Source organism: Haemaphysalis longicornis, unplaced genomic scaffold (assembly GCF_048455015.1).
Source record: "Haemaphysalis longicornis isolate Haplotype H1 unplaced genomic scaffold, Haemaphysalis longicornis Haplotype H1 scaffold_5, whole genome shotgun sequence".
Classification (NCBI taxonomy): Eukaryota; Metazoa; Arthropoda; class Arachnida; order Ixodida; family Ixodidae; genus Haemaphysalis; species Haemaphysalis longicornis.
In genome coordinates this window covers 154,336,854-154,360,121 of record NW_027526385.1, presented here as the reverse complement: position 1 = coordinate 154,360,121, position 23,268 = coordinate 154,336,854, and the positions used below count along the sequence as shown (strand labels likewise).

The 23,268-nt window shown below is 48.3% G+C and overlaps 1 protein-coding gene across 1 annotated transcript in view; it reads left to right on the top strand.

The window, feature by feature from the left end:
- The window catches only part of LOC144139472 (uncharacterized), a 33,916-nt gene extending 21,166 nt beyond the window's left edge, over window positions 1–12,750 (top strand). The window contains exons 3-5 of the mRNA XM_077671807.1: window positions 1,845–1,984; window positions 8,389–8,546; window positions 12,498–12,750. Coding sequence (XP_077527933.1) covers window positions 1,845–1,984; window positions 8,389–8,546; window positions 12,498–12,637 — 438 coding nt within the window. The 3' untranslated portion in view covers window positions 12,638–12,750. The remainder of the gene's footprint in view (window positions 1–1,844; window positions 1,985–8,388; window positions 8,547–12,497) is intronic.
- Window positions 12,751–23,268: the final 10,518 nt, after the last annotated feature.

Genomic DNA, 23,268 nt, shown 5'->3' with positions numbered 1-23,268 from the left:
GCTTGCGTTCGGGCTAGTTGGTATTCCATAACGTTCATCTTAAGCGCAGAAAAAAACAGGGACACAGTAGAAAAGGACAAGCGCTTGTCCTTGTTACTGTGTCCTTTTTTTTCTGCGCTTAAGATTAATGTATGGAAATTCAACGTAGTTCTCGGCTGCGCCCCTAACCTAAAGTGACCTAAAACATACCAAATCACCAATATTAACAAAACGAACGCGTAGATTTCAGTTTAAAAAAGAAAATTAAATTTAGAAAAAAATTAGGCAACGAAAAAACAAACTAAGATATAGACCTGTCGGAGCTCGAACCCAGGAAGTCAGAGCCAGTACTCGGTATTCTACAAGCGCGAACGGTGGGCTCGTTTTAGCAGCTGCTCAAAAGAATAACGCGCGCAGTGACATCATGCATGTCACGTGAGTGCTCTGTGCAGCGCAATGATTGGAAACACGTTGCCGGGCGTGTATCTACAGGGGTACGGAATCTCACCTATCACCAAGCTGGGAGGGTCGGTTATATTGCTTGCTACTTTGCTTGCTTGCTGGCTGGCGGGCTCACACGAATGGTTCATTTCCATTTGATGTACCGGGCGGCGATCTGCTTTGGTGCATCTTCCTTGATTTGTTGGTGGCTCTGCACACGTGAGCCTGTGCGGGGAATTTACCCAGATAAATGACGTGTCTGCCTTTCACACGGGCGGGTTGAACCATCTGGGATGCGAGACGGGCTCCTTCTCTCCAGGCTGTACGTGGGTGATTTCAAAGAAGATCGAACAAAGCGTGGATGGTCGACCTCTTCAATTTTCTTTTTTTTACGACATTCCCTGATTATAGAAGCGTTCTGAATCCCAAGTATTTTGCCTGGAAATATTTTGTCTAGCTGAAAGAGATTTTGGAACGCGACAAGGTGGACGACCGTCGCTAGCCGCCCATGAGCCTCGGCCAACTTTATCGACGCCTATTCGCGATAATATTCATGAGGGGCAATTAGTAAATTTTACCCTCAATTTACGCTTTGCGTAAATTTCTGAGAAAAATTTCTTGCTGACAAGAATATAATATTTTCATATAAAATTGAAAATACGACTCAGAGCCCATTTATTTTCGTACTTTGAGCCCAGATTTTACAAATGGTACTGAAGTTACAACTTTCCAATTTTACTCAAGGGTGCTACTTACATGTCTAGACAAACACACCGAGTAACACAACTGCAGAAAATACGGTTAAAATGCAATGGGCGCGCAAGTTTTAAGAGAACATGAAAACCAAAATTCAGACACCTTCTAATATATCTTCTATTTTTTCGAAATTACACATGCCGATACTGGTGGGCATTCATAGGAGTGCGGCAGGCTACGCCGCTACTTCCTGCGGTATTTTTTGAGACAATGGCACCTGGGCCCTTATGATTTTCGTACATGAATGTGCAACCGATGAGAGAGAGAGAGAGAGAGAGACGGAGAGCTCTTTATTAGAAAAAAGCAGAGAGGTCTGCAGGCATGTATTCGCCTACATGCTACTCTGCGGGGATGGGGTTAAGGGAATAAACGCCCTAAAGGAAGCGGGGTGAAAGAGAGGAGAAAAAAGGAAGAGATAAAAAATAATGTAACATGGAGTGTCCCGTGGGTCACGTAAAAGTCCAGGTGGTCTCACAGGATGACGACGCATAGTTCTACATTGTCTCTGCGACGCCGATGTCGTGTAAATAATCAAACAGTACATCTAACCCTTCTCGCTGGGATGATGGAGATGACCATGACCGGTCGGTTAATTCGATCAACCAGCGCAGCCATGTAGTGTAATGAGCTGCGGACCCATATCATCTGCCGGGGATTGCTGCGCGCAGGTGACGGGCTTGGCGGGTGGCTTGCAGCGCGTGGGAGACGCCAGTGCTCCGGGATTCCTGCGCGGCAATCTGACGGTCGGCGCGAACGTGCGCCTTGCGAACGTCACCGTCGACTGCGGTGGGCACGTCAAACTCGAGAAGTGAGTGTGGGACATGACTGGAGTGGGACACGAGCCACAGAACAAAAAAGTATGAAACGCACGTTTTTACAGCGAAGCAATTTACGTCTTTAATGCCTAATAAATGACTAGAAATGTGAACGCCCAAACGCATTATATATTGATGGACTGTGCGGTTTAACGCGCCTAAGTTAGACCCGGGCCTTGAGGCGCGCCGTATGGAGTGCTCGTGACAATTTTAACCCCCCTGTGATTTTTAACGTGCTCGAAATCCAAGACACGGACGTTTCCCTTTTTTTCCTCCGCCAAAAAAGCAGCCACCGCGGCCGGGATCAAACCCGTGACCTTGGGCTGAGCAGCACAACGCCTTAGCCACTAAGCTACTGCGGCATGTGTGCACTATAGGTTCGACCGGTGAAGTTGCAGGACAGTGAATAATTGTGTAAGTGGGCGTTATAAAATTGAGACGCCGGTGGGATCAAATTAGGGCGGTTTTATTCATATGAAGGAAGATGTTTCATACATTAATTGTTGAACACGGAAGAGGTAGTCTTGTAGGGAGGATGCTTCGGATGGATTAGTTATTAAGCTGTAGATTATGCAATCATTAGCAAATAGGATGTAGCGCCACCATCATCATCAGCAGATTGGCCAGCTGGCACGGAAGACACTCAGCACTCGGCACCCGGCCAGGAACGTCCCCCCGGTTCTACTCGCCTCGTCATGACCATGGCACGGCCAGCGCAACCACAATGAACGTGGGCTCGGCCACACCACCTCATCGGCCGCCGAGAATTTGGTGTCCCAGGCAAGCGGCTTCGCCATGGCTTCGCAACGCTGCTTCCCCAACCGCAACGCGGACGACGGCACGCGAAGAACGTTCCCCGCCCTCCCAGACCTTCCCTTGCCGATTCCGTTTGACTCCATCACAAACCACGCTGCATGGTTCTTCATCCTGGAGAGCCATTTTTATGTTAACGAAATTTGGTCCCCGGAAATCAGGTACCTTGTGACATTACTGAAGCTACCTGCTGATTCCATTGAGCAGATCCAGCTGCCGACCCCAGGCCCCAGTGCGTATGACGACTTAAAAGACACTTCCCTCGACCCCTACGGCATGAAAACCCGGCAGACGACAATCCCAACAGAACGTGCAGCCGTTACCACCACCAGTCGTCCTCCGACACCGCCCTCGGCCCATGTACCCGAACCCTCACTAGGTGATGGGTCTGCGATCATGGGCGCGTATCTCAAACTCCCACACCTCAGCGGTCTTCCGGACTTCTACACCCCTCGCTGCGACATATGGTTTGTTCAGCTCGGGAGCCCATTTTTCATCAACAACGTAAGGAGCCAACCACTGCACTACCACCTCGCAGCGACACGGCTACCTGACGGTCTCCTCGCGAAGCTCCGGCTCCCACCACCTGGCCCACAGACCTACGACGACTTGAAGAAGGCTGTTCTTAAGCACTATGGCGTCTCAGACAGTTTATTTCAACACTACAGCGATGGTTGTGATGACACGCCCACCTTCATCACGCCCATGTCGACGCCATCCTCTACACCACCACACCTTCCAACGCCAACTGTGCATACAACTTCGCCGCAGTGTTCAGTCTCGCCTTGCCAGGAAACGCCAGCGTCGGCTACGGCTTGCAGCACTACAGAGTCGACCTTCAGCTTAGTGGAATCTGCGCAACACCATGCCGCAGCGCCACAGGTTGTTGCGTCGGCTTCACCGACCCCAGCAACTGTCGACTGCTTTGCCGCTCGTGGCTGCGAAACTTCTCTGCACGGCACAAGTGAGAGGGATCTTTATGAATGCTGTACTCCCGGTGTACGACAGCCGTCTTCCTCGCCTCAGGTGGAACAGCCTCCAGCAGCCAAAGACAGATCGGAGACTCCGGGAGTCGAAGCTACCTTTGAAGCACATCAGCTTGCTATTGAATATATCTTCACACACTGCAGTGCTACGATGGTGATACCGGAGCAAAGATTGCGGGACGCCCCTCCCAACGACCGTCGCCGAAAGAAGTATCCCACGACCACATGCAATCAACAGACGTGTCAAAAGCCGGTCCCCAGACGTCGTACGATTCCCGGTAGACGCAGTGACCGGAGCTCAGCCGTCTGTTTGCAAATCAAACAGACGAAACCAGCTTGCAGGATAAGAATCCGACGTCATTGGAGTTCACGCGCAGCTCATCATTGCAAGGCTCCGCTATGCCACCTCCCACCGCGGTTGCGAAAGCAGCCCAGACAGCGACGAAGCCCCAGAGTCCACAGCGGGGCACAATCAAGCTCGCATTCCGGTCGTCATTCTGCTGCACCACGCTTCACCTTGTCGCTGTCCTTCGAGTTACGCCTGCCGTTCGCGCCACCATCAATTGCAGCAGCCGCTTCGCACCCCGCAACGCGTCCGCGGCCGCACTCCCAGCCTCGACCACCAGAGGTTGCCCCTTCCCCGAACGCTACTTCGCCGACGACCAGGGCCATGCCCTTTAGTGAACCCCTGCCACTACACCACTGACTGTCCATGGACTCTCTCTGGCTACGGACAAACATTACGTGTGCCTGTGAACTTCGATAAGTGCTGCTCCTTCCGCCGACCCCCCGCTTTAGCGTACAGTACTGCACAAATTAACACCCACCTCAGCTCTCTCTATTGCGCTCCGCGCTAGGCGGGGGGCCCTGTAGCGCCACCATCATCATCTTCTTCGGCGCCACCATCATTACCAGCAGATTGGCAAGCTGGCACGGAATACACTCAGCGCCCGGCACCCGGTCTGGAAGGGCACCCCGGTTCTACTCGCCTCGTCCTGACAATGGCACGGCCAACGCAACCTCAATAAACGTGGGCTCGGCCACACCGCCTCATCGGCCGCCTACAAAGAGAACGTTAGATGTGATGTTGAGAGGTAGGTCCTGGAAGAGAAGAGGCCCCAAGACACTGTCTTGAGGTACGCCGGCAGATACGGGGGAAAGCTAGGATACCTGAGAGTGAGCGTAAACAGTTTGACATCGGTTGGTTAGGAATCCACGAATCCAGTCTTGCACGGATGGGTGTAGGTTGACGCAAGAAAATTTAAAAAGTAAGCGTCGATGGCGAGCTCTATCATACGGTTTTTTCGAAGTCGAAGAAAGGTTCACTCTCACCTCACTCAGTCTTTTTTTGCGTCAAGGACAAACAATTTTAAGGAGGTCGGGTACAAAAAACCTTTACCCTTGAACAAAGCAGTTCTTTCCGTTCAAACACTGTCAATGCTACGAATATTGCTATTTTGAGCCGCGTTTGTTGCCATGGTGTCGCGGTAATGCAAAGGGCAGCATTCGCTCGGAAAGCGGAGTGCCGTCACAGCGCTAGTATGCTTGGATGCGCTCCCCCGCCGCTGTCTAGGTCGCGGCGATCAGCTTCCGTAGCACCAATGTAACCCTGGCTTTGGTGCTAGAACAGCAGTCATCGGTGTCTCCTTAAAGCAACTAACAAAATATAAATTTCAGATTCGGGACATGACGCGGATGATCTATATATACTTGCGGTCTGCGGAGTGCGCCACAAGATGCCTACAGATGAATTTGCACCCCCGGAAGTGTTTTAACTTCGTGCATACCCAAGCGCGCTCTTATCCTCTCCACCCAGAAAAAGAAAACAGCCGCCACTCTTCGGAATAGAATCCGCGACGTCGTCCTTAGCAGGGCAACACGTTAGCCGGTGAGCCACTGGGTAGGATCTTTTAATAGCCTTAACGTGTCTGCCAACACACGTTTGGCAATGCAACAGAATACGGTAACCAGGAAATTAACCCGTGTTGCCTGTGAAGGCTGCGGTGCTCGCTGTGGGCGCTCGACATCACGATCTAAACTGGTACACATCAATCCAGAAAGCTCTACCATACCGGTCATGCATTAAATTTGAGTTTGGCGAATGATGACGGAAAGGTTACTCTGTTATAAAACCAGAACTTCATCACGCAGTACATTTAGTACTATGCATTTGGAGGAGTAAACATTCAGGGAGGTGTATATTAAGAGACGCAATTATTTGCACAAGTGCAAAAATTAGTTTTTTGATCAAAGTCAAAACGTGCCACTTACGCTTGTAACCGGTCTACCGACTAATCTCAGTTCTGCGTTCAACTTGCATTGGGCTGTCCTGGATTGCAGCAATAGGAAACAATCCTAACGCGCTGTCGTGGCGGCGCAGAAGAATACAATAGATTTTTGTTCCCAAACTTTATTTAGGCCCAGAAACTACACGTGGTTAATTGGCGTATTTACGGGAGGTTTTGGTCATTACTACACAAGGGTAGCAAATCCTGGTCTGGTGAGGATGTGCGTTACCGGCAATGGTCGCGGGGTCAAGTAATGCGAAGGCAAGATAACCGTTGGTCATTACGAGGAACAGAGTGGATCCGGACAGCAGGCAAACGTGGCAGGGGGCGGCAGAAAGTTAGGTGGGCAGATGAGACCAGGAAGTTTGCGGGTTAAATTGGTCGTATTTAACACAGGACCAGGATAATTGGAGATTAATGGGAGAGGCTTTTGCCCTGCAGTGGGCGTAGATAGGCTGGTGATGATGATTATGACTACCGTTAAGACGCACCGTGTGGTCGCGCTGTGGATCGATTTCGACCACGTGGTGGCCTCTAACATGCGCCAAAATCTGGTCACAGGGTCATTGTTCGCCTCCACCAGGAAAATAGCAGCCGCACCTGGACAGAAACAGCGTATAGTAAAATTTTTTCACGCCGAATGCAACCTGATGAAGCTCCACCTTTCACCAGCCAAAAGCTATTCTACACCGACTTCTTTGTATGAATATTTTAGGTTTCTTTCACACTTCATTTATTTCACGTGTTCTAGTTTCAAATGCTCTTAGTATTTTTTATCTCTTCACGTAATTTCTCGCGTGCAAATAGCAGTCAAAGCGACTTCTGTCACTTCCACCATTGATACAGGTCCGTTTTTTCATTCGGGATTCGTGCTTAGGCAATGTTTAGCACATATCAGCGAACAGTTCGCTTTCCGGCAGTTTGTAACCAATTGTGTGGGGCACTCGATCTTTGCAGAAACTATTGAGCGTGTGGGGCGATCTAAGAAGCAAGACCAAGGACCTCAATGACCCCGGGAGTTCTTTATATATCGACAAAGATATGCGGGCACTATACTGTTGATGCATGTTTGGTTTACATGCTCATACAGCTCAGTGAGCGCACACATGTTCAGTAGTAGCCTGTCCTAATGTAATTTTTATTACCTAATTTAATCTTAAAAAAAATCCACTATCCCTTTCCGTAATTTCCCAAGTATGGAGTAGCCAGCTTCTATTTTCTTAGGAGCCTCTATTCTACAGCTTCTAAAGATTCTACAGCTTATATTTTCTCTACAAAATCAATATTTTTCGCTTTCTTTCTCGCAACCTTCAAATAAAATAGGGGCAGGGAATAAAGGGGTAGTGGGAAAAGGGGGGGGGGGTCAGGAAGGAAGGGCAAGTTGCCTTTTTTCCGTTCAAGCTATCGCAAGCCTACCTTTATGATGGGTCCTCTCAACATGATTTTGACGGTGGCATATTTACGGTCAGTAGTACTGGTGGGCACTTCATCTCGATAGTCAATTTGCTGCGTTGATTTAAACAGAATACAAACAGAGTGAAATCGCTCGAAACCCTTCAACATCAGTCTCATGGCAGCCGCATCTCTTGCCGAAAGCGAAAGTGGAACGCACTTCCAACTAATATGAAGAACAAATCGTAATCGAAGCATCTTCCTTTAGTCTGCGCGTGCTTCTCACCGCGGTTTTCATTTCCGTTTGTACCGCTATTGTTTAGTTACCAGTGTAAGAAAGAATTCGCCATCATTTTGCATTAAATTTGAAGTCGTGATAAGAATTTCATACCGACGCATTGTAGAGGTGTCGAGCTGCGGCACAGAATAAACGCTGGCGCAATTCCCGGATGGGGAGGATATTTTCCGGCGGGGCTAAACCACAAAAGCACAAGATTTCGACGCACGTTAAAAACCTTTCGGCGACCTAATTTTTCCGCAAGCATTTCTCTATATTGGGTTCCATAGCCGCTTAGGGTACACCTGCACATTGAAGAACAATTTTAAGTGAACTTGCATGTACTTTTTTGACTCACACAAATTGTCAAAGCTCAAGTGTCGTTTCCACTATCTCACGTGCCCATCACAGCAATTTAAAATTTTCCCTCTGAACTTGTTTCTTTTTTTACCCGTTAGGATCTTGTAACGTCACCAACGTTGTGGTATTTCTTCTAGCATGTGCATACTTAATAATAATCGATGCTTTTTGAATTCTACATGTAATCATTCCTGCTCTGGCGGCCGACATGTTGTTAGAAGTAATTAAAAAAGCGTTCTTAAATTAGACTGACCAGTTATATACTTGTCTGGCGATTGTAGGGCGCAATTCTCGCAGCTCGTGGACCTACGATTTCTCCTCAAGAACACGGTGGCGCTGGTGGAGGTGATGGCCTACCCGCCTGAACACCCACACCTGCTCACCTTCCAGCTTCTGCACGGAGGCGCCAACATGACCGCGGTCATACCCCAGGTACCAGGTGTGTGCCTAAACGCATATAAAACTCGTTGTATATAGGGAACACTGTGCGGAATAAGACCAGTGAACGCGATCCATCCTTCAGCCCAGCGCCTGGCGGCAACCGACTGCAAAGCAGCGCTTCTGCTTCAATATGGCCGCGTCATTAAGCGGTCAATTGAGGAAGTCGAAAACTAAAATTCCGTATTGCTTAAATTAAGCGCTGCTTCACACGACCGCGTATTGTATTTTGTTTCCTCTCCTTGTGCCGAAAGTTGCGATTGCGTTCGGTTGAAGCGTTTCCCTCAGTACATTGCGCCGCTCCATGAGACGAAAAGGAACAAAGAATTAAAGACGATAGTCTTTCTTGGGCTACATAAACCCAGAAATTTTGGTCTGTCTGTATGTCTGTCTGTCTGTCTGTCTGTCCGTCTGTCTGTCCGTCTGTCTGTCTGTGACTCGATTCAGCCACCCGGCCAAAGCAAAACAATGCCTGCGCAATAGTTTTATATAGTCACAGCTAAATCTACCCGTCTATGTCTGGTGTAATGTTCATACTTGTCAACATTTTTGAAGAAGAACAAGACATTACGCAAATATGAGACAACAAATCAATACAGAAGTGATATTTGCAGTGTTCTTATATAAAAAAATCAAACATGCTGGACTTTTGCGAAATTAAATACTTCATCAACTGCAGAAAAAGAATTCACTCCACCGTCGCCTGCTGTCGCCCGCGCCACTATAGCGTCTGGCGCCATTTTAAGAAATCAACCGGCAACAGTTACGCAAGGTTCCACTAGATAGGTTCCACGTTCTGCTTGCAACGCACGCGGAGTAGGGAAACGCGGTTCTATAAACGTTGAAGTAGGGCGCCTCGAAGAACGCGCGTCTTCGCCGTACGGCAGCGTTCGCATTGAGACAGCCGGTTTGGAGCAGTGGAACGCGGGAAATTTAAAATGCTTTAAGCAAACCTTCGCGTCTTTACCTTGGGAGGAGCGCGACGCAAGAGGAACAACATGAGAGGTTAGCGGGAAAGCGAAGGGAGGCATTTACTTTGCAAAAGCCGATAAAGACTATCGTCTTTTGACGGCATTTGCAACGAAAGCAGCAGATACGCGGCCAATTTTTTTCTGACACTGCCGCACACGTATCTCTACAAAAAGCTGTACGTTTCTGTGAATGAAGTTGGCGTCTGTCCATGTATGCCTATAGCGCTGATAGCTTGTTGTCCCCTCTGCCCTTATGATGCCCTAGGACGGTGTCATGCGAACGTAGTAGGGTTTGACGAAAATCCGAAGTTCGCAAGGTTTGGTCTTACGTTCCAGTCATCTGGAGCCATAGCACCAAGTCGCATTATATAATATACACCTTAATGCCTCCTGCGTGGAACAATGCAAGGCACACAAAGGCGCCATTTGCCTATAATGACGGAACCAAAACAGAGATTTTGGCGCCCGTTTTTCAACTTCACAACCGCTACACCCGGGTCTCGCCGATAACCTTGAAGGTCAGAAAATTGTATATTGTAGTGACGGCTCCAAACTGCCCTGTCAGAGGGGGCTCCTAGTGCCGCCTTGGCGTTGCTTGTTCCGATGCACTTTGACAAAAAGGCGATGCCTCCCCCCTTTTGTTCTGCATCCGCAACTGGTTCATTTAGACGTCAATTTGTGCACTGATTTTATGTTCGCGTGCAAAATGCACTGACTTTACGCGACTCAAACCTTCTGCTTGTTCATTTTAACAGGAGAGGTGTTTAATCTCTTGGTTTAGCCGTCTATTGACAGAAACAAATACCAAGAATATGCCGAGCTCCTGTGAGCGTGCGCCTAGAGATGAGTGCCAGGCGTCGTAGAGAGGGGCTCGCAAAAAGAAAAGAAAAAATACCAAGCAGACGTCCGCGTGCGCCTTGTGACGAGCGCCCAGCACCGTCTAACTTCACATTCGAGAACACTCTGCCCAGCGTTTGTGGCGTGATCTCTCGTGTGCTCTTCTCTTCGCCAGTTCACATGCGTTCGCGCCTGATGTGGGGAGGGCAGACGCCGAGATCGCCGAGTTAGGGAGCGGTGTCGCGCTACAGACGCCGAGGTCGCGAAGCCGGTTGCCGCCAGTTCTAGTGCGTGCTAACGCGCCCGTCTCTGTGACAGAGGTGGAACCCTGCGGACAAAACGATCCTGGTGTGCCAGTCGTGGAGAACGTTCAGCGATGAGTTCGGAAAGCCGTGTGAGGTGCCAAAGACGGGTCTCCGACGAACGGAGAGGGGCCGCCAGCTCTGCTGTTCCTACAGCCTTGTACCGCTAGTGCAAACTGGGCCAATTTCGTTTGGGTACACATGCAACTAGCACACCCACACAGGCCCTACAAATCCTCAACCCAGCGGTAACTACAGAATCGATTTCCACGGTCTCGTTTCCTATTTCGGTGCTTTAGTTCTTGTGGAGTCAGTCGGAAGCAACAGTGATCAACCGAAATAACTGCGGAAACATAATGATTAGATGTCCCACATTAGAATTGGACGGATGTGTCTCCGCTAATAGGTTAAGCTTGCGCAGAGCACACCATACAACAAGTTTGGTAAGATAAGTATAGGTTTTGTCTATCCTGTGAGCACGAGGGTGAGCCACAAATGCAATACCTCACGGACAAAATTTAGAAGAGTTTCTGAGGATTATACGAGGATGAACAGGTTGGTAGCCGTTGGACGGGGCGTCGTCATTTCCCCTTCCGCCGCCTTCCCTTGCGCTCTGGAGAACGAGACAGAATATCATTACGATATGTTAAAGCCACGCTTTGTATGCCTCGCGGGTGGCGTTCGATGTTGCGTCAAAACGCACTGCAGGAAGGCCAACTTTACACAGTTGGTTTCACAAAATGTTGATGATGATAGGCGAAGGCGCATGAAAAAAAAAACGTTTCCAGTTGTCGGAACTGCACCTGGGTTCCGCGCGTTACGAAGCCGACGACTATCCGTTCGCGTCATTCCGACACGGTAGAAGCAGTTTGGATTTCGGACTGACTTCGCATTGACTTCGGAATGACTTCGGACTGACTTCGGATTCAATTTGGATTTCGGACTCAGGTTGCATTGGAGAAAGCTTCGCGTTTTAACCATCTTTCTCGTTAGATAAAAAAAAAAAAACATTGGCGAAGCTCGCACTAAGTCGCGCAGGGCTTGAACCATAGCGGAGATGGAGGATTTCTTTCTGTTTTAGCACTGAAGGACCCACCATCACGCATTACGGTAGGTTTGAAATGGTTTATTTACAGGTTCCGTCATCGGTTTACACTGTGGTAGTAGTAGTCATCGTCATATCCATCTATATCATCGTCTTCCTCATGCATGACTGTCGAGCTCGGATCGTTTAGTCCGCAGGCTTTCACATTTCTTCCAAAGTGGAACGCGTCGGCACGCGCTAGAAACGGAGGCAACCGGTTCCGGGAACAGGGCGTTTGTAGCGCGGACTGTCTTGTGCTGCCTTTTGAGGCGCGGACGCACGTGAACTATTTTCTTTGCCGCGCTCAAGCCTGGACGACGCCGGACGCTCCTCGTAATGCGCCTGCTCACGTATGTGGTGAACAACGCAAGTAACTATTACCAGAGATTTTGTGATTACGCCGCACACATTACGGCCAGCAATAACAGCTGTGCTGTTAGAATGGTGTTTTTCATACGTTCCGCGACTTGATTTGTGGGAGGCGTGTGTGTGCTGATTGAGAAGTTTTCTTGTTAGCGGCCATTTTAACGAGCCGCAGCTACATTCGAGCGGTGATACATTAAACGACATGCGGAAAAACACAGAAACGGAAACTGCAATCTCCTTCCCCTCCCGCTAGATAGGGCACTTGTGTGTTTTTATTGCGGCTTGGCTCCTCCGGTTGGGAGTAAAGCCATCTACCGACCACATTTTCCGGTGTTTTATATACGCAACCGCACTCTAACACTCGTGACTGCATTTATTCTTGCGTGGTGCAGTACTCGAGACGGATGAAATGAAGCATCTCGTGGAAGGCGTGCATAGCGCCATAAAGCTGTCTACGGAAGCCTTTCTCAATGGCCCATTTCGGTCTGCGCTGGAGAGAGCCGTCGTCCGCAAGCCTATGCCAAAGCCGTGAGACTACGGCTTTTGAGGATGACACTAGCGATGTGGCTTCGTGGGACTCATTGGCGTCCTTCAGTGTAACGACACACTTCCTGCAATAAAGCAGCTGCATGCGGTTCCACATTCCCCAGATGTGATCGAGCAACCTTGCTGTAAAGCAGAATACTTTACATAGAGCTCAATACGGCTGTCAGCGGGCACTCTATTGCCAGCATATGAAATAAGAGCCCCAAAATGTCACTTTGCTGAATAAATGCGGGCTGAAAGGCCTTTGTATGCACAAGTTTTCACACTGCAGCCGAGTGTTTGGTCATTTCCGCTATGATTTTGTGTCGCTGCCCGGGATAAAGACCTCATAAGTTTCTAAGGTTGCAGTAGTTTGCTGTAATGCCTTGTCTCATTCACTAACATTTGATACGTACACATTTCAACGTTACAGTGTTTGTTCTGCGGATTAAAATATGCCTCCGGGCTTAGTGGGTGGTGTTATATTAAGAGAACGAGATTACCACCCCTTATCAAGTCCACTAAGGCACGGGGGACAGGACCACGAAACCACCAATGATAGTGTGCATCTTACCACAGATCGAGGCCTGCCAACATCACATACTTTCTTTGCCGTTTCTGTGTTATTTAACACATACACAAAAGGAACAACTATCAGGGATATTTGGCGGAAACAAGCTGACTACAGAAGGCCTCCCGGAGTGTGGCGGTACAACTGCCAGAAAATGTTTATTGAGTGAGGGACGTTCTTACATCCGCGGAGACAAAAAAAAAAGTACATGCTGGCGTTCCGATTTAGGGGCTGTTATGAGAAGGCTTCTTAACCGGCCGCTGTGGCTCAGTGGCTAAGGCGTTGCGCTGCTGAGCACGAGGTCGCGGGTTCGATTCCCGGCCGCGGCGGCCGCTTTTCTGATAGAGGCGAAAAGCAAAAACGCCCGTGTGTACGAGATTTCGGCGCACGTTAAAGATCCCCAGGTGGTCCAAATTAATCCGGAGCCCTCCACTACGGCGCGCCTTATCGCCTGCGTTGCGTCGGCGCGTTAAACCCGACAATCAATCAATCGAGAAGGCTTCTTAGCTTCAGCCCGTTCTTAATACACAAGAAGTACCAAAGCCAGATAATGCAGAGTTTAAAATAGAAGGCTCCAGTTCGTTCAAGAAAATACTGTTGGGCGCAGGATACAATCAACTCGCGATAATTCAATATCGATTAGACCACAGAAGTTTTTTTAAATTATCAGAAGTTTTAATTGTAAGACGTTCTCATAAATATCACTCAGGGTAACATACCAACTTCTTCTTTCAGCGTGCGAAGAAAATATTCACATATATTTAATAATACGTGATTCACACACAATACTGGAGTGCTATTCACACATCTAAAGAAAGATAAGGGAACTTCTTCTTTCGTCTTCCTCTTCTTCTTTATTTATGCAAGAGTGTTCAAAAGGAAGTTTTCGATGCAAGCAAGGGGAGCCAGTTCATTGTTGTTGGCGCGCGCGTTTTCGCTTTGACACTTGTGTGCAATTACTCGGCTTTATTTGTCACTGTTAGTGACGTAAGGACGCAAATGTGCAGCTACAAGCGGCAAACGAGGCAGAAATTTTCCGGAAGTTCAATCAAGAAGTACAAATTAACCGAATTTGCGCAATGGAGTATATTCAATTTGGCGGCTTTAAAGTACATTGAAAAGATAGCCCGCCAATGAACATTTGAAAAATTAATGCAAATAATTGAAAGTGTGAATTATCCTAGTTTGAATTGTCGCGAGTCTACAGTATTTTACCCACCAGAGGGGAATGGAATCTAAAGGAACAGAACCGCTCTTGCCACAGAAAGGGGAGCCTGGTGTTTGAAAGGCGGTGTGACTTCCCTCGGAGGCGAGCACCGTGCGGGACAAGCGAACGTTCGACAACGCTGCCTTTAGAACTCAAGAAGGGGGCGATGCAGGCACGCGGCCGAAAAACAATCACCGCGCTTTCCCAGGAGAGCCGCTCCCTAAGAGTTAAGAAAAATCTTTCCCGTTTGGAAGTGGTACGGAGAAACTAAAAAGTCAGTGCCACTACACTCTCAGCAGGTGGTTTACCAGCGGAGTTTCTGTTAATTTATAATTGTTTATGCAGTACCAGCAGCACCTGAGGCATTATTATTGAGCGGGGTATTGCAAACAAAATAACATAGCATGGGTAAGGCAACATCTTTTCGACAGCCATTGAAAAACAAAAAGAAGAAAGAAAACAGGCAAGCGCGCAAATCACACACCTAAGAGCAGAACAGCATGGAAAAGAAGCCGTCATATATTTCTGTGTACTAACAATTTGGCGAGGTAGACGGTTCCACTCCCTAGTGGTTTAAGGGAAAAACGATTTTTTAACACATCAGTTTTACAGGCAAATTCACGTACCTGAAACCCACGATAGAAACGTTCAGATTTATAATGAGCTTCGTGTAGACTCTCCAAGTTGTGATGGTGTAGTAGATGGTAAATTGAATGGTAGCACTCCAAACGCATGATAAAACTTCAAGCAATGCAGTGCATGACGCCACTAGCCAAAGAGACACACATTGACTATTTAGAGTTGTATGTTGCTAATTCTTTCGTTGGTACGGAGGTTCAGCTATGGCGCCAGCTACGGGCGACACACCGGTGTTAAGCGATGTGCGCCGCAACTGTGAAGGGTGCCCTCACAACGCAGAGTTGGTGAATGAAAAGGATTGGCCGCGTGAGGTGCGCGCCTGGTTACGGAGAAATGGTAGGTTGAGAGGGTACACCATATCGACGCAAAAAGGCTTTTGGGTCCACGCGCTCATTTTGCGCGCAATTATCTCCTGGAAACTGAAGTGCAACATTTCTGCAGAAGGAAGGCTTCTTAACAAGATGACATAATCTTAAGCACATTTAGTTGTCTATAGACCCAAACTTGAGTCAAGCTACCCTGCACGTTTAGCGGGGTAACAGAAAAACCTATGCGACCCAAAACGATGATAGTGAGCGGGAGCTCTGCTCTTCTGTAGGCCGTGTTTCACAACACATGACGGAATTCTCTCCCCCTCCTGCTTTTTTGACCTTGCTGAAGCCAAACCTCACCCGCACAATGATCGTTTGAAATCGAACGGGTGCTTATTTTCCACAAATACACTGTGCAACACTGGGGCTCTCATCTACTAAAGGAACTTCACCGGGTTTTTTTTTTGAAGTTGAAGTTGAAGTTTATTTGTTTTCCGAGTACAGTTCAGATGTAATATACTGTTTTCCATTTCTCTTCCCTGCCGTTTACAACGAAGACCAGAAAATTCGGTGAATTTTATATGCAACCAGTGCCTTGTTAAACCCCGGCAGCTGTCGCGTATCTTATGTTTCTGGCGCCGGTTTTTCCACCCTCCATTGCAGTCTATTTCAGCTCGCGGGCAGCGTGCCACTGCAGAAAACACTGCTGCCACAACCGAGGTATTTATAGGCTGGAAATTGGGGCAACTATTTCAGTGTTTTGAAGGCTCATGCATTAATATCGCTACCGCACATTTTAGTCAACACATCAGAGCATCGCAGAGCTTAGCAGTATGCGTTTGCTTCGAAACAGACTTCGAACTGCATTCAATGAACAGTCTAAATCCAGCGAAAAGTTAAAAAAATCGCAGACGCATCTGAACTAAGAGCCGTGTTTGGGCTCATTGGTTCATATGAAGGAAACAAACCAGCACTCAGGATGGGGTGTAGATAGACGCTACACACAAGAGACAGCGCTGACTGCTAACCAAACTGTTTATATGCCTACCAAAAACAGGGTATTTCTCCTATCGCTATTTTGTTTGCTCACGTATCTGTTCGCTTTGTTGCAAATGTAGTCGAAATAAGATAGTATTCTGCCTTCCCCGTCTCGGAACACACTCTCGCTTTGGCCCCGCTTATGGAAGAGGTCCAGTAGTCACGTTACAGACGAGCCATGAGTTCCAACGAGTCAAAAGGTCCAATCTGAATCCAACGGTCCCACTTGTCAGAAGATTTGATTAAACAGGTCCAATTTGTGTCAAGAGGTACAACGCGTCAACAGGTACAACGCGTCAAGAGGCCCAGTGGGCCTCAGTGTTGTTTTCTCTGTTTTTAGATTTACCCCTCAGTCGTTCTTCACAACCCCTTCAGCTTACTTTGATGAATTGATGGAGTCAATAAAAAGCCCTATTAATATTTTTTCGTATAGTTCATGCGGGTTTATATTGCTACTATTGGCCCTATGTTATACTTTGACAATTCTCGACAACACAACGAGGCATGGCTATGGGTCAAAAGTAGGCAGACAGTGTTACAATGCGTGGTTATATTGCTAATGTTGGCTGCTTATGACGCTTACTGACTGCTTAAGCGACATATTCTCGATCCAACCCGACCGCATGGCTCCACATCGTCTGCACAGTATTTGCTTCAGCACGTGAGATAATTACTACATAACTCTTTGTTTTCGCTGTCAACGGACTCGTGAATTGTTCGGTTCTCACCTGGTCGACGGACAGGCATAGGGCCCCATCTACCTCGACGAAGAGGGCGGTAATAGCCCAGCCCACGGAGGCCCAGCCTAAGCAGCGCAGCGGCGACGCTGCTGCCACCATCGGTGCCGACCAAGGTATGCGCTACTACGCCAACACCGCCTCGTTGTGAAGAACGACTGTCAGAAATGCCTACCCTGTGTGGCACCGCCGCTCCTTCAAGTCGGTCATATATGCCTCTGAGCAACCCGTCACCTAGTGATTCATCGGTGCTTCAATCGTCACGAAACGAAACAGTGTCTCCAATGGAAGAAGACACCTCCATGCCACCCTCGGCCTCTCCTCCGGAGATACAGGTCCCCCAAACGAACCCTCGACTTGCGTCAACGAACGTCCAGTGTAACCGCCCTGCAATGCGGGATCCAGATCAAGTGACCCGTTCTGACAGAGTAAGTCGCTCTCGGTACCAACTCGTGCTCAGACCACTCATTAAGTACAACGTGAATGACATTCCTAAGCACACGTTTGCCCATCTAATTGGTGCAACTGCCCACAATCGTATTTAGCTGGACTAGTAACAAAAGCTTGATCAGGGCTAGTTGGTTGAACATACTGAATACATTTGAGGCGCTAAACAACGGGGACCAGAAGAAACACGTAGACACAGACAAGGCGCCACTTCCAACTACACTTTAATAGTGAAAAACCCTGGATTAAATATACTGCTGTGACGCCATGCAAAAACGTCACACCAACAATGTGTGCCAACCTACACGTGTCCATCTAAAAATTGGAGTTCTTTGAATGATAATGTAACCGATGGTGTACTGATGCGCTTATCTCCCGCCTTGTGAATGGAGTACACCTCCATAATTTCTCTTTCTTGCCTATCTCTCACCCATTTTAAAAACGTGGCCTGTTTGAAGAGCGGAGTGCATTTAGTTCCTGCTGAGTGCACCTTTTGCAGTGCTCAGCCATGTGGCCCCCTGCGTTGTTTTTTACAGCCCAACAATGCTCGCGTGCTCTGTCGTTGAAACATCTGCCTGTTTGGCCAATATAACTCTTATTACAGCTCATGGGAATCTCGTATACAACTCCCATGGTGCATTCCTTGTATAATTCGCCGTGCTTCTTGGAGCACGATTGCCGCTTCCTTTCCTTCATCATAGGACAAACTTTCGCCAATTTGCAGGGCGCGCTAAACACCACATTGATGTCGTACCTTTGAGCAACTTTTTTGAGGTTATGCGAGATCCTGTGTCAATACGGGATAACGTGAACTTTCTTTTTTTCTATTTTTTTCTGCATGTCACCTTCCCTCTGTTTTTGTTTAAATTTTTGCAGCAAAGCTTCGCAAACGGCAGAAGCAACTGCAGAAGAGAATCCGGCAGTGCTCAGTCGGGCAATCTGTTCATTAAATGCGTCTTGTACCTTGTGCGCGCACGACTTGTTTAAGGCTGCCGTGATGCATGTCTTGGCCACACCCCTTTTGATTAATTTTGAGTGAGTGCTATCAAATGGAATAAGCTGCTTGTTAGCGCGCGGCTTGTATTGCCAACACACGTGCGTGTTCTGAAAAGTCAGGATCAAATCTAGGAACAGCAGGCAGTTTTTCCTTGGTAGCTCGGTAGCTTGGTAGGAGAGGTAGCTTGGTAGGTGAGGTGGCAGGCTCAGGTTGGACTATACCTGCAGCGGCATCTTCGCCTCTTGCCACTACAAGACCCCTTCCTGGTACGGAGTTCCGATGAAGTCGTACAACTACTGGAAGATGGTCGCTGGAATAGAGTGCATGCCTTCTCTATAGATGTTGTAGACTTATACTACAGTGTTCCACATGATGGGTTGTTCAGTGTCTTGAGAGACAAAATAGATGACTTCGGTGAACTCAAATTTAACCTAAAAACCGGTGTTAGCAGTGACAGTTTTTTAGAACTTGTTCATTTTTACCTTCAGAGTACTGTTGTAAAATTTGAAGACAGGTTTTATGTTCAACGGCGAGGAATTTGCATTGGTTCGTCGCTAGCCCCCATTCTTTCTGCTATTTATTTGAGTGACTTTGATAAGAGCGTAAAGACAAAACTGGCAGATGCACATCACCTCACCGTACAGATATATGTGGATGACTATCTTGTTGTGGTTAATCAGGTGGCTGGAACCAGCTTGAATGATGTTGTAAATGGAGTCATTGAAATGTTTGTCAGCTCTTCAAAATCACTTAAAGGAGCCATGAAGAGAAAACACAAGTTTGGTTCATTCAAAAGATTGTCTCGTTAGAATCATACTGACACCACTTTTAACGTAAACTTCGCTCAAATAAGCTACATAATTAGGAAAAACGGGAATGGTCATGCGACCGACCAGCTCATTTCCCGCAACAGAACCTATGTCGTCACATGAGCTAAGCTCTGCGATTGGCGGAGGCTGGCAGAAGCAGACGCAAATTAGGTAGAACTTACAAACTAGACGAACGAGCGATTTGCGCTTAAATTTAGGGCACATTCTTTACAAAGCAATAAGAATGATGGGACAAACAGTGGAAGTTACGAAAGCACATGTAAACATAGAAGTACTGATGCGTTCTGCTGTTCGTACTGCGCACAGCATGCTTGGTTTCGCTGCACAGCACTACGTGGCTTGGGATTGTCTCAGACGACGGTGGCCGATTGACGCAAGCAACGGTGTCTTACGTGACCCCATTTGTCGAGCGAGCACTGTTTCAGGGAACGAATATTTTCTCTCAGAACAAAAACAAGCGAGGTTTAAATGCGGGCAAAAACAAACCAAACGCTTGCCACGGTATGGTGGCGCCATCTAGGTTACGGAACGTAAAGAAACGCGGGAACAAACCGACACCACTGTACAGGGTGGAGCCAACCTTTGAACGGTCCCGTGCCGCCGCAATTGGGCCAACGGGCTCGACGCGTTATTCTTTTCGTTTCCCACGAGACCTAGCAACGCGAAACAGACAATATGATTCAAACTTCTTCAGTAAACCGCAATGCGGCGATAATTTTAGCGCGGTTTTGACACAATGACTTGCTTCGGCGGCGAGCGAGCAACCGAAAATGGCGGCGCCAGCGTATACGTGTCTCTACCCTGTACGGCGGATGCGTGAATGAAGGTACTCTAGGCTGCAGAGCGGTCGGTTTCAGTGATGACACTTGGGACCACGAAAACGCACGATTGAGCGGGAAAATCAAAATTTTAACCTAAATTGTTTAATTTCTCAGTGAATAAAGCACCGTTTGTATCCGGACAAGCGCTGGGGGCACAATAAAACACGAAATCTTTCGAATAAAACCAAATTGCATTTTCTCTTCATGGCTCCTTTAAGTTTACGTGGGAGCTACCAAACAATAACTGCCTGCGGTTCCTAGATTTGATCCTGACTTTTCAGAACACGCACGTGTGTTGGCAATACAAGCCGCGCGCTAAGAAGCAGCTGATTCCATTTGATAGCGCTCACTCAAAATTAATCAAAAGGGGTGTGGCAGCCTTACGGCAGCCTTAAACAAGTCGTGCGCGCACAAGGTACAAGACGCATTTAATGAACAGATTGCCCGGCTGAGCACTGCCGGATTCTCTTCTGCAGTTGCTTCTGCCGTTTGCGAAGCTTTGCTGCAAAAATTTAAACAAAAACACAGGGAAGGTGACATGCAGAAGAAAATAGAAAAAAAGAAAGTTCACGTTATCCCGTATTGGCACAGGATCTCGCATAACCTCAAAAAAGTTGCTCAAAGGTACGACATAAATGTGGTGTTTAGCGCGCCCTGCAAGTTGGCAAAGGTTTGTCCTATCATGAAGGAAAGGAAGCGGCAATCGTGCTCAAAGAAGCACGGCGAATTATACACGGAATGCACCATGGGAGTTGTATACAAGATTCCCATGAGTTGTAATAAGAGTTATATTGGCCAAACAGGCAGATGTGTTAACGACAGAGCGGGCGAGCATTGTTGGGCTGTAAAAAACAACGCAGGGGGTCACATGGCTGAGCACTGCAAAAGGTGCACTCAGCAGGGAACTAAATGCACTCCGCTCTTCAAACAGGCCACGTTTTTAAAATAGGTGAGAGATAGGCAAGAAAGAGAAATTATGGAGGCGTACTTCATTCACAAAGCGGGAGATAAGTGCATCAGAACACCATCGGTTACATTATCATTCAAAGAACTCCAGTTTTTAGATGGACACGTGTAGGTTGGCACACATTGTTGGTGTGACCTTTTTGCATGACGTCAAAACAGTGCATTTAATCCAGCGTTTTTCACTATTAAAGTTTAGTTGGAAGTGACGCCTTGTCTGTGTCAACGTGTTTCTTCTTGTCCCCGTTGTTTAGCGCCTCAAATTTATTCAGTTAGCTGAACTAGCCTAACAAAAATACGACACAACTGGCAACTGCATTTACATTAGCGCCTACGACGAAACGCATGCCTCTCGGCTCGTTCAGATTGGATCAGTTTCCTTTGTCCGTCAAGGTGCCAAGCAAAGTATACCAGTAGAGATAAAGCTTTCTCCGTACAACCCAAACACGGCGAGGGATGGCATCACAATCGAACCACATGAATCCAACGAGGAGACCCTTCGCTGGCTAATATGTGAGCAGGCCAAAATAAACCCAGGCCATGGCTTGGGATGCACAACCATGCAGTGGTCACATTTGATACACCTACCTTTCCCAAGGCTGTTAAATATCACATGACCATCATCAAAGTTTTGTCTTGCCACACAAAACGACTTGTTTGCTACAAGTGCCATAACGTTGACCCGCTCCTGTCCGCGCAAGCCGTGTGCAACGCTTGGTGCAAACCACACAGCGAGAGTTAAAAGTTCGGCCCTTGGATATACTGCGTGGCCTGTAAAAAATACGGGCACATTACGCTGAACCCCACTTGTCTCAGCTGGATACCAACACCCCCCAGCCAACTCACAAAAGGATGCCACCAAAGAGGTAACCTCGGCAGATAGGGGCCGTGGCGCTCATACGGATGCGTCGACACTAAACATGACTCAATGAAAAAATGCCAAGTCTGAAAAGAAACCGAGCATGGCAGCCATTCTCTCCCAACTTCCTGTCTTCTGGGTGGCTGTTCAGCAGCTTCGGAACGAGAACCAACAAATACGAAAGGAAAATCAAGAGCTTAAAGTTCAGCTAGACAGCAAAACAATATCAAAGCCAACGTTCAAATAACTTCCTAACTCCCGAATTCGGCCCAACATATCCCAGAGCACAAAACGTACCCCTACATCTCCACCTAACAGGGTGTTGGGAATTGCGAAGAAGAGGAAGAAGGTAGGGCGCCTGGCTCGAGGGCACGAGTATCATTATCATTGTACATAAGTCAGTCATCGCCATTAAAGAGTCGTTCGAACAGGGCTCCCACGGCTTCGTTTCCTGGCGGCGCACCCGCAACGAGGTGGCCTATCCGCAACATTTGGTGCCGAACCCCAAGGGAAAACGAGCAGCTCCCAACGACGTGGACAACGGGTGACGGCGACGCCGAGTTTCACCGAAAAACGGCCGCCACAGCACTTCGCCCTCATCCGAACCACACCCAGCGAGACAACGCGCGGACAGGGCTGCCTGCCAAGCGAGTAAGCTGGACTTTTTCGCTTAACGATGGACCGGCTGAAAGCGAAACGCGCTGCCAGGCGAGCCCAAGCAACAAAACTTTCGACCGAGGCAAGAGCGCTCATCGAGAGCGGCTGCTCTGACCGGCTCGCGCTGCGAAAGGTACTGGACAAGCTCATGGCTAGCCGCGAGGAGCTTAGCAAGATCGACGCCCAGGTCGAGGACGCCATTCCTGTCGAGGAGCTGGATAGGGACTACGAGTCAGTGGCGCATTACAGTGACCAGACGCTCGAGGGTCTGACTCGACTTACGAACCGGCTCGAGGAACTCAGCGTCAGCAGCACGGCGCAACCTACCCCCTCGGCTGCGATTAGCACGCCACAGGCCCCAACGACGGTTCCATCCCTGATCACTGGACCCCGTCTGCCCATGCTCACCATCAAGCCCTTTCATGGAGACGTGTGTAACTTGACGTCGTTTTGGGAGCAATTTAACGGCTCAGTCCTCACCAACCAGGCTCTAACCACCACCGACAAGTTTCACTACCTCCGAAACTACCTGGAAGGTGACGCTGCAGCTGCCATCGCTGG